Genomic DNA, 13,438 nt, shown 5'->3' on the forward strand with positions numbered 1-13,438 from the left:
CCACACAGGGAAGCTTTGTGCTGAGCCTGAGCATCACTGCTCAGCTTTGTCCACATGGGGGCGTGAGTAGGAGCTGTTAGGGCCCAGGCCCTGGCTCGGATATCTGTGCCTTAGGGCAGCCACCGATTCTGACAGCCAGTTCCATGGTACTGTCGCTGAGCCTGGCCCCAGAAGGCTGTATCAAGCTTGTAACAAGAGAAAAAAAACTGAGCAGAGCTGTCTGAGAGCATTAGAACATTTCCAACTTTCATTTCTAGGGCTAGGAACTGTGGCAGACTAGTATGCCTGTGAGTGGGGTAAGATGTTTGGGACCCTAGCAGAAAGGCCATCTCTAGCTCTTTGAGCCAAGTGCAAAGACCCAAATAGGACACAGTGCTCTAATAAAAGCCTGATCGATGCCAAGTGTAGTGGCAGGAAAAGACTACTTTCCTGGCTCATATAAATCATGCTCCTAAAAATATATCCCCAGATCATGTTAGCTTATTTACTAACTTCATTTCATTGCTGAATCATATTTAATTTATGCTCTTATGACCTTTTCTTTCCTACCTCAACCCAGCTTAGTCTGTTCTAGTAAAGCCTAGTTGTTCTTTGTCTTGTATGTATCTTAGGTGCATTTGTTTTCTTTCCTCCTGTGTTTTTTCCATATAAAATTCCATCTGAGATTGATAGACTGTTTCTTAATTCATTGCAGTCATATGGAATTCTTCCCAGCATTTTAATATACTGATAACCTTGCTCAACATTAATTTTTATGTTTAGTAGATTGCTTTTTTATTTATAAAATTCACATAGCATTAAATTAGCCACTCATCATTTTAAAGTGTACCATTCAGTGGCATTGAGTATCTTCCTCATGTTGTGTGACATCACTTCTATCCATATCAAGGGCATTTTCATCACCCCAAAAGGAAACCCTGTATCCATTAAGCAATAGGTGTGCTAGTATGAGAATCTAAAGCGTTTCTTCCTTGCTTGCTGCTTAAACTATCATTTGGTACAGAATCAAAGGCCGTTCCATTGTATAAGGAGATGTATTGCTTCCTGTATGGCTACAGGCCTTTCACTCTTTTGTGCCTGCCAGAGTTAGAGTTAGAGAGAGAGCCAGAGAGTGTGTGTCAGAGTCAGAGAGAGTGAGAGAGTGAGAGCCAGAGCGAGCCAGAAAGGAGAGTCTGGATTTCTTCCTGAGAACACCTGCTTCCTTGCTTTCTGGCAGGAGAACTCAGACTAGGGCAGGAGCTTTGACACCGTGAATTAGGGACCCACTGGAACTCGGGCTGCAGTGGGCAGGCAGTGACAGATTTCCTGGGAGAGGGGTCAAGTAGTAATTCGCATTCCCTTGCTGATTTTTGCCATTTTCTTCTAAGCTGACCTCTCACTCACCTCTTTGGGATGCTGGGTCAGCACCCTGAGTTTTCCTCAGTGAGCACCGGGACCCAGCAGGCTCTGGAACATTCTGCCCGTCCCCGCCTTCCTCGGGAAGGGGGGTGGGGGAGAGGCCACCTCGTGGCTCAGTGACCCAGGAAGGCCGGGAGACCCACGGTGTGAGTGTGAACCGGGCGTGGCTCCCATGCAGGGAAAGGCGGCCGGCCCCCTGCGCCTGGAGACCCCCGGCGGGGCTCGGTGACCTCGCGTCCACGCAGAATGGTCCCCAGCTGGGAAACTAGAAGGCTCGCAAGGCCTGGGGGACGGCGGGAGGGGATGGGCTTGGCGGCGCTGTCTCCACCCCGGCGAGGAGCCGGCGATCCCGGCCGCGACCTCGGGGCGGCGAGGGAGGGAGGGGTCGGCGGCGCAGAAAGGGCGTCTGCGGCCGGGGGTGCCCGCTCCTCCCGGCGCCCGGGCCCCGCCCTCGCCCCCCCCCGTCCGGGTCGGAGCCCCGCGCGTCCCGCCGCGCCGCCAGCCTGGGAGCGGGGGCGGAGAGGGGCGGGGCGGGGCGGAGGCGGCGCGGAGCCGGGGCGGGGGCCGGCCGGGGCCGCGGCAGGGGCAGGGCCGGGGCAGGGGCAGGGGCAGGGCCGGGGCGGGGCAGGGCAGGGCAGGGGGTGCCGCGCGCAGCCGGAGCCACTGGCGGCGCGGCGCGGGGCCGGCGATGGGGTGAGATGCCCGCGCCCGGGGGCACGGCCGGAGCCGCGCGGCCGCCGCGATGCCGCTGCCGGGGCCCCGCCGCGGGCGAGGGGAGGCGGCTTCCGTGCGGGCCGGGCTGCGGCAGCGTGTGAGCGGCCGGGACCGCGCGCCTCACCCCCGGGAGCATCCCGGTCCGCGGGGCCTCGCCGCCCGCCTCGCCGCCCGCCTCGCCGCGCTTCCGACTGGGCTCCGCGGGCGCGGCCGGCGGCTCTGGTAGGCGGCCTGCGGGGCAGCGCGTCTGGGGGCCCCCGCGCGGAGACATGCCCGTGACCCCCCGCCGCCCGCCTCGCCCGGGGAAACAGGCTCGCTGAAGCCGGAGCCAGGACGGGGACCATGGGAGGGACGCAAGTCAAATGGTGAGCAGGAGCCGCTTCGGCCGGGGGGGATGGGGATGGGGATGGGGATGGGGATGGGGGCGGGGGCGGGGGCCGCGCGGGGGCCGGGGGTGCTGCTGGCCGGGGCCAGACCGGGATGGCCGGGGGCGCGGCTCCGGGAGGATCGCAGCGCAGCACGGAGGGTTTGGGAGCCGAGCCCGCCGCGGGGAGGGAGGAGTGGCCCTTCACCCTGTCCTGTCTCCGCTGCGGGAGGGCACGGCCGGAGGACCCCGGGCTCTTTCGCGTTGCCCATTACCCATTTTTTAAAGATTGATTTTCCTGTCATTTGGACTTTGCTGGGGGATCGTTTGTCTGATGCTAAGATTGGAGAGAGGTTAGACCTGTGGGAATTAAGAAATGTAGCAGTCACACTGTTTTTGTAATCAATTCCCTGATTTGAGGGGATTATGATGGCAAGCCGGGCATTACTTGTTTGCAGAATAGGGGTTTTGAGTTCTTCGGGGAGCCTAAATCACGTAATTAATTAGCATTAAAATACTTTTCTGTGACCTGAAGTACATGATCGAATGCACCATCCTCACTGGTATAAGGTTCTTGGGGAATGCAGCAAGATTGCTGCTCTGACATGTGCCTCAGGATTTTTCTCCCACAGGTCCTTTATCTTGTGACTTGGCCACCTAGTTTCATGGTCTTACCTCCCTGTGGCCTCACATACTGGCAGCCTCAAATTCAAGAAAGAAAAATGTTGTTTTCCTTTGGCTGCTCTGCCACTCCCCCAGTGGGGTTGGATGTGCAGACATCCGCCTCCTTCTGCCCTTATATGGGAGACAACTCACTTAAGAGGAAGAAGGTGGAGCTGAGCATGCGTCTCTGCTTTTAGGCGTGCAGTTCTCCAGCATCCCAGGTTCACACTCCTCTTCCCACCCTCACCCCCCTGCGTCTCACACATCCCCACTGTGGTCCAGCCAAATGCAGGCAGTGGAACGTGTCAACCATAGCACCTCTCGGCTAAGGAAGTGTCATTTTATCATTTCTCAAAGAAGAGCAGCTGATACGGGCCTCTGTCTGCAAGTGGATCCCCATTTCTGTTGGAATCTGAATGCGGAGGCCTGAATGGTCATAAATCTATTCTCCTTATGGTGACAGAGAGCCCTGACACTAATGCTTTTCCAGCAGTTAGTTCATGTTGGCCTGGAAGCCAGATTGCCCAGGTGGTGAAAGATGGATAAGCAATGACCTTTTCTAAATACCACTTCTTGCCACCTCTCTATAACAACCCCCCCACCTCCTGCTGGGGTGATAGATCTTTAGATAGGGTAAAGCAATTTTCCTTCATTTGAAGAAGCAAAAAACTTTGTATTTTTTTCTGGGGTTCTGATAAGGATGAGGATGTATCACTGGGTGAGGTCATTCCCACCAAAGCCCTTAAACTTGGGACAACCAGGAGCATGAGACACTAGTCCTCAGGCGGCTTTCAAGGTTTTGAAATCTCTGACTATAACCACTTGTGCTCAGCTCTTGTTTTTCTTGGTCTCTAGGAAGACAAAATGTTAACTCCTGATCGTGGCTGTGAGGATTAGCCTGGGAGACTTCAGGGGCACATTAATTGGGTCAGTGCATCCTAGACACTTTCACTGTTGTCTGGGTGATGGATTTGGAAAGAATTCCTGAGAGGGGGCTGGGCCCAGAGACCCCAGGGTCCCTGAGATTGTTTCAGAGCTGATATTCTCAAGGTGCGGCAGTGCAGAGAAAAAAAAGGCTCTTCAGATTCCTTCTCCCTGTCAGATGGAAAATCCAGCCTCACATTCCCATCTTGTCCGCAGATTTGCTGTTGTTCTGCAGCTTTAAAAGTCACCTTCCCTGATAATCACAGCAGTTCCCTCCAAGGCTAATAGTTGTATGAGAACCTAAGAATCATTGGGAGGTTTGTGGTGATAGTTTGCAAATAGTATAAGCAGGGATCTAAATAACTCTTTGATGGTACAACCAGGTAAACCTTTCCCTTTCCTTAGCAGATCTTTCCCCATTTCCTTCTGAGTCCCCTTTTCCTTGTCATGTAGGATCCTTGTTGATATATCCCTGCCCTTTTGCCCAGTCCAGCACTGTCCACACACTAGCAGTTCCTCACCGTGAATCACCTCAGCATAGTCCCTTCTCTGGAGACCAGCCTAGAGCTGATCTGCCGTGTTACTCTGCTGGTGATGCTTGTGTCTGTGAGTTTCAGTAGATTGGAAGTGGATTTTTCTTCCAGCTCCCAAAGCTGCTAAGACACACACTATATCTTTCTGTCTTTGAATCTGGGCCCAGGGATAGTGATGGTACAGGTGGTGGTGCAGGTTGTGGTGGTAAGTTAAAAAAAAAAAAAAAAAAAAAAGCGCAAACAAAACAAAACTTGGAATTCTGTAAGATGCTAGATTACCCATCCTTCTGGTAAATCTCTTCCTTGCGAATTAGGCTTCCAGGCAGCCTTGCTGTGGAAAAAACTTCCTAGGACTGGGTCATTCATTCCTTTAACATTCTTTCATTCAATAATTCATCCTGTACTCATTCAACAAATGTTCGTTCATTCCGTGGGCCGGGGACTGTGTTGGGCAGTAGGGTTAATAAAAAACATGTCTCTGGGTTAAATTATGACAGTTGGCTTCTAACCAGCAGTTCACAGGGACACCTGGAGGCTCAGTCATTAAGCGTCTGCCTTCGGCTCAGATTATGATCTCAGGGTCCTGGGATCGAGCCCCGAATTGGAGCCCTGCTCAGCAGGTAGCCTGCTTCTCTTGCTCCCTCTGCTGTTCCCGCCACTTGTGCTCTCTGGTTCTCTCTCTCTTTGTCAAATAAATATATAAAATCTTTTTAAAAATAAATAACTGTTCACACTAATTGTTCTCTTACTTTTCCTTCTATCACAGCCTGACTTCACCCAGTCCTATCCACAGTGCCAAGAGCGAATCCATTATAACCCAGTCAGAGGAGAAGGCAGATTTCGTGATTATTCCCTCTGAAGGAATAGAGAACAGAACAGGTACTGTCAGTGTGCCTGGGTTGGCTCAGGGTATAGCCCTTGTCTTGAAATGTTTGGGGGTCCTGACTGTCTACCTATAAATTCCCTGGCCTTCTCTCCCTCTCTGTGACCTGTGCATGCAGGGTCAGCTCTAGGGGGCTCTGATGCCTTTGAGCCAATGAATGTGGTTATCTTCTTGCAGAATGTCACTTACAATATCATAGCTGTCAGAAATCTTACAGCAGCACAGACAGGCTGTTCCTCTGCTGGCTGTCTATGAATTAGGAAGTGACTTTGGGGCAATACAAAAGTCTTACTCAACTAAACTGTTTTTATTATTCCTATGTTATAGAAATAATTTCAGTAAGTTCTTGACTTAAATTTGAACCAGGAATAGATCAGTATGAGTTGAGGTGCCTGTGAAAATATAAAGAGCAGGTCTACATCAGGCTTTTGTGTGGGTTTTTTGTTTTTGTTTTTTTTTTTTGTTTTTTTTTGTTGTTTTTTGTTTTGTTTTGTTTTTTTTTTTGTTTTGTTTTTTAATCAGGCTTTTGGTGTGAGGGCTATAGAAAGGACCACAAAGGGTTCCCTTTGTTTAGACTTCTTCTTCTCTCTCAGTTACTCTCCTTCTTCTTACATAAACATACAGGGAAGCATAAAAGAAGCAAAAGCATGTGATTTCGATAGTTCTATTCATCTCTAAGGGCTGTAATGAAACTGAAGCCCTCAAAAACAAAAACGACTTAAATTCTTGCCTCTAGCCCTGGAATGAGCAGCAAAGAGTTAGTCACGTTACTGATTCAGAAACTCCTGGGACCTTGGGGAGGGAAAGCATTTACTGAGTGAGTGCTCCGGGTCAGGCACCATGGAGCCCTGCATATAAGTTACTTCATTCAATCTTCCCAGCAACCCAGAGGAATTACACTTATTACATTCACGCTTCTGAATGAAGACGCTTACTCAGAGAGTTTATACCCTTCTGTATTCCATAATGCGTTTTTAATGGCCGTGCACACAATTAGATGGGATAAAATAGACACCAGGAAACCAGAGCAAAGAGACCATAAACGTCGGAAAATAAAACAAAACCAGGAGCAAGATTAAATAGCTTGTGCATGTGTGCTTTCACTAGTTTGTTTCATGTGTGACTCATACGGTGTCACATGTGGACGGGGCTTCGGTATGACGGAATGGTCAAAGGAATATTAACTCGAAGGCTCCCCTCTGAAGCTCCGCAGCAACCGACAAGAATTTGGTTTTCATTGCAACTGGTAGTTAGCTCCTCTCTTGTACCTGGCAGATTGCAGCTTTGGGAGGCCAGTTGCAGAGGATTAAGAATAGGGTCTATGTGTCCCATACCAAGATTCCCAAGGAGGGAATCTTATTACTTCTTCAAGGTTCCATCGCTTTCCCCAACAGGAGGGAGGCGGAGTTCCTAGCCAGTTCTTTATGTGTCACAGCCCCACCTGGTGGATAGTCCTGTTTGTGCCGGGAGGACAGGTTCAGAAGGCAGGTGACCCCAACCTGAGAAAGGCAGAGGACGGTGACGCTTTCTGCTCGAAACTCTTTTCTTCAACATGAACTATACTCCCTCCTTTCCTTTCCTAGAAGAGACAGACTCTCCGTTTTCCCGAGACTGGCGACCAGGTAGCCCCGGAACCTATCTGGAGACCTCATGGGAAGAACAGCTGTTGGAACAGCAAGAACATTTAGAGAAAGAAATGGAGGAAGCAAAGAAAATGATATCTGGATTGCAGGTAGCCCTTTCCCGTGTGGCTTATCCTTGGTGCACTCATTGATGATGATTTTTAAGTCTTGAGTATCAGTTGAAAGTAAACTGATTTTGATTCACAGGAGGTCAGAGTTGAATGGGGAGTTCAGACAGGGGGAGTAGTCCTCAAAGAGCAGAAAACTCTTCATGGGTGCGTACTCCTAAATGGGCCTACGGGCTCTTGTTGACAGCACAGCTCTTGGGATTTCTGCGAGCCTGGGACCCTTCTGGACCCCTACCAAACCCTTTTTCCAGCTCTTGGCTTGTAGGTGGGTCTCTCCCCTGACCTGCACTGTGGGCCTCACCAAAGAACAGCACTGTGAACAGTCAGGGATTTTTCCCTTGGAATTCTCTCATGAAGAGTGCATGAGAGTAATCCCGCAGGTCTCCATTTGAGTCTAGCTAAGGGATTTAGCTCCGTCTTGATGCATTTGCAAGCGGCTGCCAAGCCATAACGATCAGGTAACAGAGGTTTCCCTTGAGCAACAAAGCCCTTCAGTCTTTTCTATACCTTCGTGCCAGCTGGGCAATTCTACCCCAGAGGCCGATTGACCCACTTGACTTGGTTCCTACCTTGAATGACCCCCCCACCCCAATCCTCCCATCTCTTTGTGTCTGCCCCTGTTTGGGAGAGCCCCCTTGTAGTGTGCTGGTGACCCTGAAATTGCCTAGGAATATTCCTTTCTGTTTGTGCTGGGAGCTGCACTGCTTCTGAATTGTCAAATATTTATGGATACGTAAACAAAGCCCACATTATGTGAGTGGCTCTGGCAGCCGGCTGGCGGTGGAGGGCGTGCTCCCAGCCAGCCAGCAGCAGGGTGAGGACACAAAGGGTTCCTAAAGAAAAAAGGGGATTGGTACTGTGGAGAAACAGTTTGCATAATGTATGCCCCAGGAGCTGAGAAGGGCTCCAGGAATGTTTACTGCCTAAATGTTCCCAAGGAGAGTTGTTGATTTTTCCCCGTTTGCTTTGTTTTTTTTTGTTTTTTTTTTTAATGTCTGCCTTTGAGATCTCTTATCTGCCACTCCATTAAGGACTGGTTTAATTAATGGAATTTTGTGTGTGCGCTGACTTTGGGATTATACCCAACCAGGTCTTTTCCCAGGATGATTTGCATTATATGAACATAGATACCCATCAGTTTGGGCTTTCAGTTTGCCTTGCATTTTTCAGTCTGGAAGAAATCCGATGGCAGATTAGACAGAAAAAGAAGAGATCTGACAGGCAGAAAGTCAGAACCCTAATATTCCCTGCAAACAGTTGTTTTAATTCATAGCCACATGATCACAATGAGAATTCAGTTCCATTATAGAATACAATGGGGCTCACAGCATCCACTGGGCTTCTTAACTCTTTCAGTGATGAGCGTGTTGCCTGCTAAGCCACATCCAGAATTTCTGATTTATTAGTATGCCTCAGTTAGAGCTGCTGACACTTTGCCATTAGAGTTAGTATTTCTATGAGGTTGCTGTTCCATAGCTCCCTGTGGCCCGGTCTTCTTATACCTCTTGTCACACTCCATGGGACAACCAAATTCATTTGATTTGCAAATATTTTATTATTAGTTAGCGCTTGTTAGACCAGCCAGTGGCTGGATTTTAAACAGTTTTTATATACCAGCGTTTGTGGTTTGTGTTATATTTATTGAAATAGGATTTAGGGGATCCCTGGGTGGCTCAGCAGTTTGGCGCCTGCCCTCAGCCCAGGGTGTGATCCTGGAGTCCCAGATCGAGTCCTACATCAGGCTTCCTGCATGGAGCCTGCTTCTCCTCTGTGTCTCTGCCTCTCTCTCTCTCTCTCTCTGTGTGAGTGTGTGTGTCTCTCATGAATAAATAAATAAAATCTTAAAAAAAGAGAGAGAGAAAGAAATAGAATTTAACCTCTGTAATCCTGGATTGAATTGAGACAGAATTGAAATATAAACTGGGGACTCTTAAATCTTTCACTGAGCTGATAGGTCTCATAATACCTACCTGCACGAGCAGTTCCAAGTTTTTGAGTACTGAAGAATACAGTTTTGGGGCCTTCTTTAGAAATAAGATTACAGATTATGAGTACAGTTGATCTTTGAAGAACTGGGATAGGGATTGGGGTTAGGGGCACCAATCCTCTCTGCACAGTCAAAAATCTGTGTATACCTTTTGGCGCCCCTAAAACTTAACTATTAATAGCCTACTATTGACCATAGCTTTATTGATAACATAAACAGTTAATTAACACTTACTTTGATTGTTATATATATTAAATACCATGTTCTTAAAGTAAGCTAGAAAATAGAAAATTTTAAGATCATAAGGAAGAGAAAATATACTTGCAGTACTGTACTGCATTTTGTAAAAAAAAAAAAAAAAAAATTGTATACAGGTTGCCCAAGGGAGTAAAAATGGAGAGTTATTAAAACTAGCAAAAATCCAACAAACCCAACTTAGTGCTTTAAATGTTTTTTTTTTATTATTATTTATGATAGTCACACAGAGAGAGAGAGGCAGAGACACAGGCAGAGGGAGAAGCAGGCTCCATGCACCGGGAGCCCGACGTGGGATTCGATCCCGGGTCTCCAGGATCGCGCCCTGGGCCAAAGGCAGGCGCTAAACCACTGCGCCACCCAGGGATCCCTAAATGTATTTTTTAAGTTTTTATTTATTTATTTATTTATTTATTTATTTATTTATTTATTTATTTATTTATTTTTACTTTTTAGTAATCTGTACACCTAACATGGGGCTCCAGTACACAACCCTGAGATCAGTAGTCTCATGCTCTACTGACTGAGCCAGCCAGGCACCCCAAGTGTATTTTAAATAATTCATTATAATAAACTTTTCTAAGGAAGGATAATTCTTACTGCTTTTAGTTCCCTTTCCAGTTGGTAGAATTCGGTTTGAGCAGCTGTGGTTTGAAATGTAACTTCTGAGCAGAAAGTTCTAGGTTTTTGAGCATTTACTGGGGCCAAGGAGCCTCAGAGCAGAGGATTTAGGTGCATCCAGAGAGATGAAAGGGTCCTAAGCATGGGCCTGACAAAAAGAACTCCTGATAGACTGAACATGAAAAATTGGAGGTATCAAAGGACCAGAAATTACCTAATTTCTCCAGAAATTAGGAGATTTTGAGAGGAAGCTCAGTTGTGATTTCAACTTGGGATAAGCTTACCAGGCTCAACTCTGGACTCTGTCATCTGATGGGAATCAGGTTTTTTTCTGCTTTTGTGGTTATTCAGGCCTTACTGCTCAATGGATCCTTACCCGAAGACGAACAGGAGAGGCCCTTGGCCCTCTGTGAACCAGGAGTCAATCCTGAGGAGCAACTGGTGAGTTTCTTCTTTTGTGACTGGGCACCAGATAATCTGGTTTATGTATTTGTTTGCTTTTAGCTTTTGACTCTGTTGTCCTCACCTAGAAATGTTCTCTTCCCTGACTTCAACCCTCCTGATTTTCCTCGTATGTTTTTGACTACTTTTCCTTCCATCCTCCCTCCCTCATTCATCAACAAATAGCTAGTGAGTGCTGACTGTGTACAGGCACGGTTTCAGGGTGCTGGAGATACGATGATGACACAGAAGACCTAAGACCCCAGCCTCACAGAGTTTACATTCAGGTTCCCTCTCTTTTACTGCCTGTACCTGAAATGCTGGTGTTCCTCAGAGTTCCCCCCAGGGCCCCTGCTGTCTTATACACTCACCTGAGCAGCATTATCTGCCTCCACTTCGCTCACTTCCCACCTGACCCAGTGTTGCTTGCCAAATACTGATTTCTAGCTCAGCCCTCTCTGTGAAGTTGTAGATTTGTATGTGCAGCATGTAACCCTCTGCTGATCACCTCCACTTATATGTCCCATAAGCATCTCAGTTCAGTGAGTCCTAGAGTAAACAGTTTTTGTCTCCCCAACTCCAAAACTACTTGTCCCTTTGGATTCTGTTTCTGATCGCTCTCCATCCACCCAGATGCCCAAAACAGACATCTGAATATCATCCTCCAATCCTTCTGGCCTTTCCCTCTGTATCCAGTCGGTCACCCAGCTCTGTCAGTTCACTCTTTAAATATTTCCATCCATTTCTCTCCATTCTTACAGCTTCTACCTTAATTCTGGCCTCCTTCCAACATTCTAGCAGCCTTCCAGCTGGTTTTCCTGATTCCTCTCCTGTCCTCCTCCAATTCATTTCTATAAAATAGCAGAATACCTGGGTGGCTCAGCAGTTAAGTGTCTGCCTTCGGCTCAGGGCATGATCCTGGTGTCTCCAGATTGAGTCCCACATCAGGCTCCCTGCATGGAGCCTGCTTCTCCCTCTGCCTATGTCTCTGCCTTTCCCTCTCTCTCTCTCTCTCTCTGTCTCTCATGAATAAGTAAGTAAAATCTTTTAAAAAGAATAGCAACAATAATTTATCTCTAAGGCAAACTTCATTTCATCATCCCTTTGCCTTTTCTCCCGACTCCCCATCCCCTATACACACACACTTATCTAAACTTCATCCATGGTCTTTTCCTGGCATTGCCCTGTGTGCGTGCTTCCACCAGAGGAGAGGAACTGCTTCTTCATCTTCTCTGTACTCATAGCACAGGGCTAGCATTGAAAAGGTGCTAAGTAAATATTAGTTGAATGAATGACCTCTGAATTTCATGGCTTAGCTACATAGCTACCTCTTTTTGCCTTATATTTAGATTATAATCCAAAGTCGTCTGGATCAGAGTATGGAGGAGAATCAGGACCTAAAGGTATGTCAGAACATGTAGCTTTTTCCCTTTGAAAAAAAATTATTACACACCATCAAAATGGTAATGGATATAGGGAAGGGATACAGATTTGGGACTTCAGCTGTGTCTGTTTTATTTCTTGAATTTGAAAAAGAGACATGTCCTGAATATGGCAAAAAGGTAATGTCTTTTCAGTCTTGGGGGTAAATAATAGGTATTTATGTCACTGGTTCTACTTTATGTTTTAAATATTTTATAATCTTTCATTTTAAATTAAAAATGTGTCTAATATTATATGGTATTTTTAATTTTTATTTGTTTTTGGGGTTTTTTTGTTTATTCATTTGAGAAAGAATGTGTGTGAATAAGAGAGCATGAGGCGGGGAGGGGCAGTGGGCAAGGGAATGGCAGGCTCCCCACTGAACAGGGAGCTCAATCCTAGGACTCCGGGATCATGACCTGAGTCAAAGGCAGTTGCTTAGCCAACTGAGCCACCTAGTTGCCCCTAGTATGATCTTTTAAAAATAATTTTCTATAATTTATAATATATTGCTTTCAGGTGTACAACATATTGATTTGATATATGTATATGTTATGAAATGATCACCACTATAAGTCTAGCTAACATCTACCACCACATATAATTCCACATTTTTTTCTTTTAATGAGAACTTTTAACATTTACCATCTCATCAACTTTGAAATACACGATGCAGTTTTATTAACTACAGTCCACTATGGTCCTTTATAATGATTTCTTCCCAGAATGCTCATAGTTCAGTGGGTTTTGACTTTTTTGGAGTCATAGATATATGACTAATGCCATAAACTGTCTCCCCAGGAATATGCATGGGTGCGTGCACACACACTCCCTGACTTGAATTTTTAATAGAGTAACTTTAGAGCTCATCTGTGGAGCCCATGTGAAGAATCCCCATTTTAGATATGTTAATTCCAAACTCTTGATGTGATGCAGTAGGAAAAGAGAGAGCAGGGTCTGGGGTATGGATGTTCCTCTCCTAAAATCTTTCCTAGTGACAAGTATGTACGTATATTTAATCTATTATAAGGGATGGGTAATTAGTATTTCATTATTGGACTAAATGTGTTTTTGGTTTATAAAGAATAATGCCCACTTGGAGAATCTGAAGCACTCTAACCCTTTGCTGAACAAATGACATTGGGGATAGGCATATTAAGATATGATTGTATGTTTCAGTAAGGGAGTCTTAGATTTTTATGATTAAGTTTTCCTGTCAGGGAAGCATGCTAAATGTAGGAATAAGAGTCTGTGGGAATGTGGGTATCTTCTTCCTTGGCAAGACTCTTCTCTACCTGCATTTGAGCCTGGGTAGCATAGGGAAGAATGGGATGGATCTTGTGTCTGTCTCTGTGAGTCAGGCTTTACAGTTTACTGGACCAGACCTGCTCTCTGCCTCAGGACAGGGTTAATTTTTCATGGAATGGTTATCTGAGTTTTGTGTTCTTACTGACAGAATGAGGTAATGCTTCTGAAGCAACCC

General features: G+C 46.7%; 1 protein-coding gene across 9 annotated transcripts in view; it reads left to right on the forward strand.

The window, feature by feature from the left end:
- The window catches only part of DIXDC1 (DIX domain containing 1), a 71,126-nt gene that overhangs the window by 38,197 nt on the left and 19,491 nt on the right, over nt 1-13,438 (forward strand). For 8 of the 9 annotated variants that reach the window (XM_077893478.1, XM_077893481.1, XM_077893483.1 and 5 more), the window contains 4 exons: nt 5,363-5,475; nt 7,063-7,211; nt 10,444-10,533; nt 11,883-11,936. In XM_077893478.1, coding sequence (XP_077749604.1) covers nt 5,363-5,475; nt 7,063-7,211; nt 10,444-10,533; nt 11,883-11,936 — 406 coding nt within the window. Of the gene's footprint in view, nt 1-2,305; nt 2,478-5,362; nt 5,476-7,062; nt 7,212-10,443; nt 10,534-11,882; nt 11,937-13,438 lie in introns of those variants that run through there. The other variant, XM_077893485.1, reaches the window with a different exon arrangement.

Source organism: Canis aureus, chromosome 3, assembly GCF_053574225.1.
Source record: "Canis aureus isolate CA01 chromosome 3, VMU_Caureus_v.1.0, whole genome shotgun sequence".
NCBI classification, from domain to species: Eukaryota; Metazoa; Chordata; class Mammalia; order Carnivora; family Canidae; genus Canis; species Canis aureus.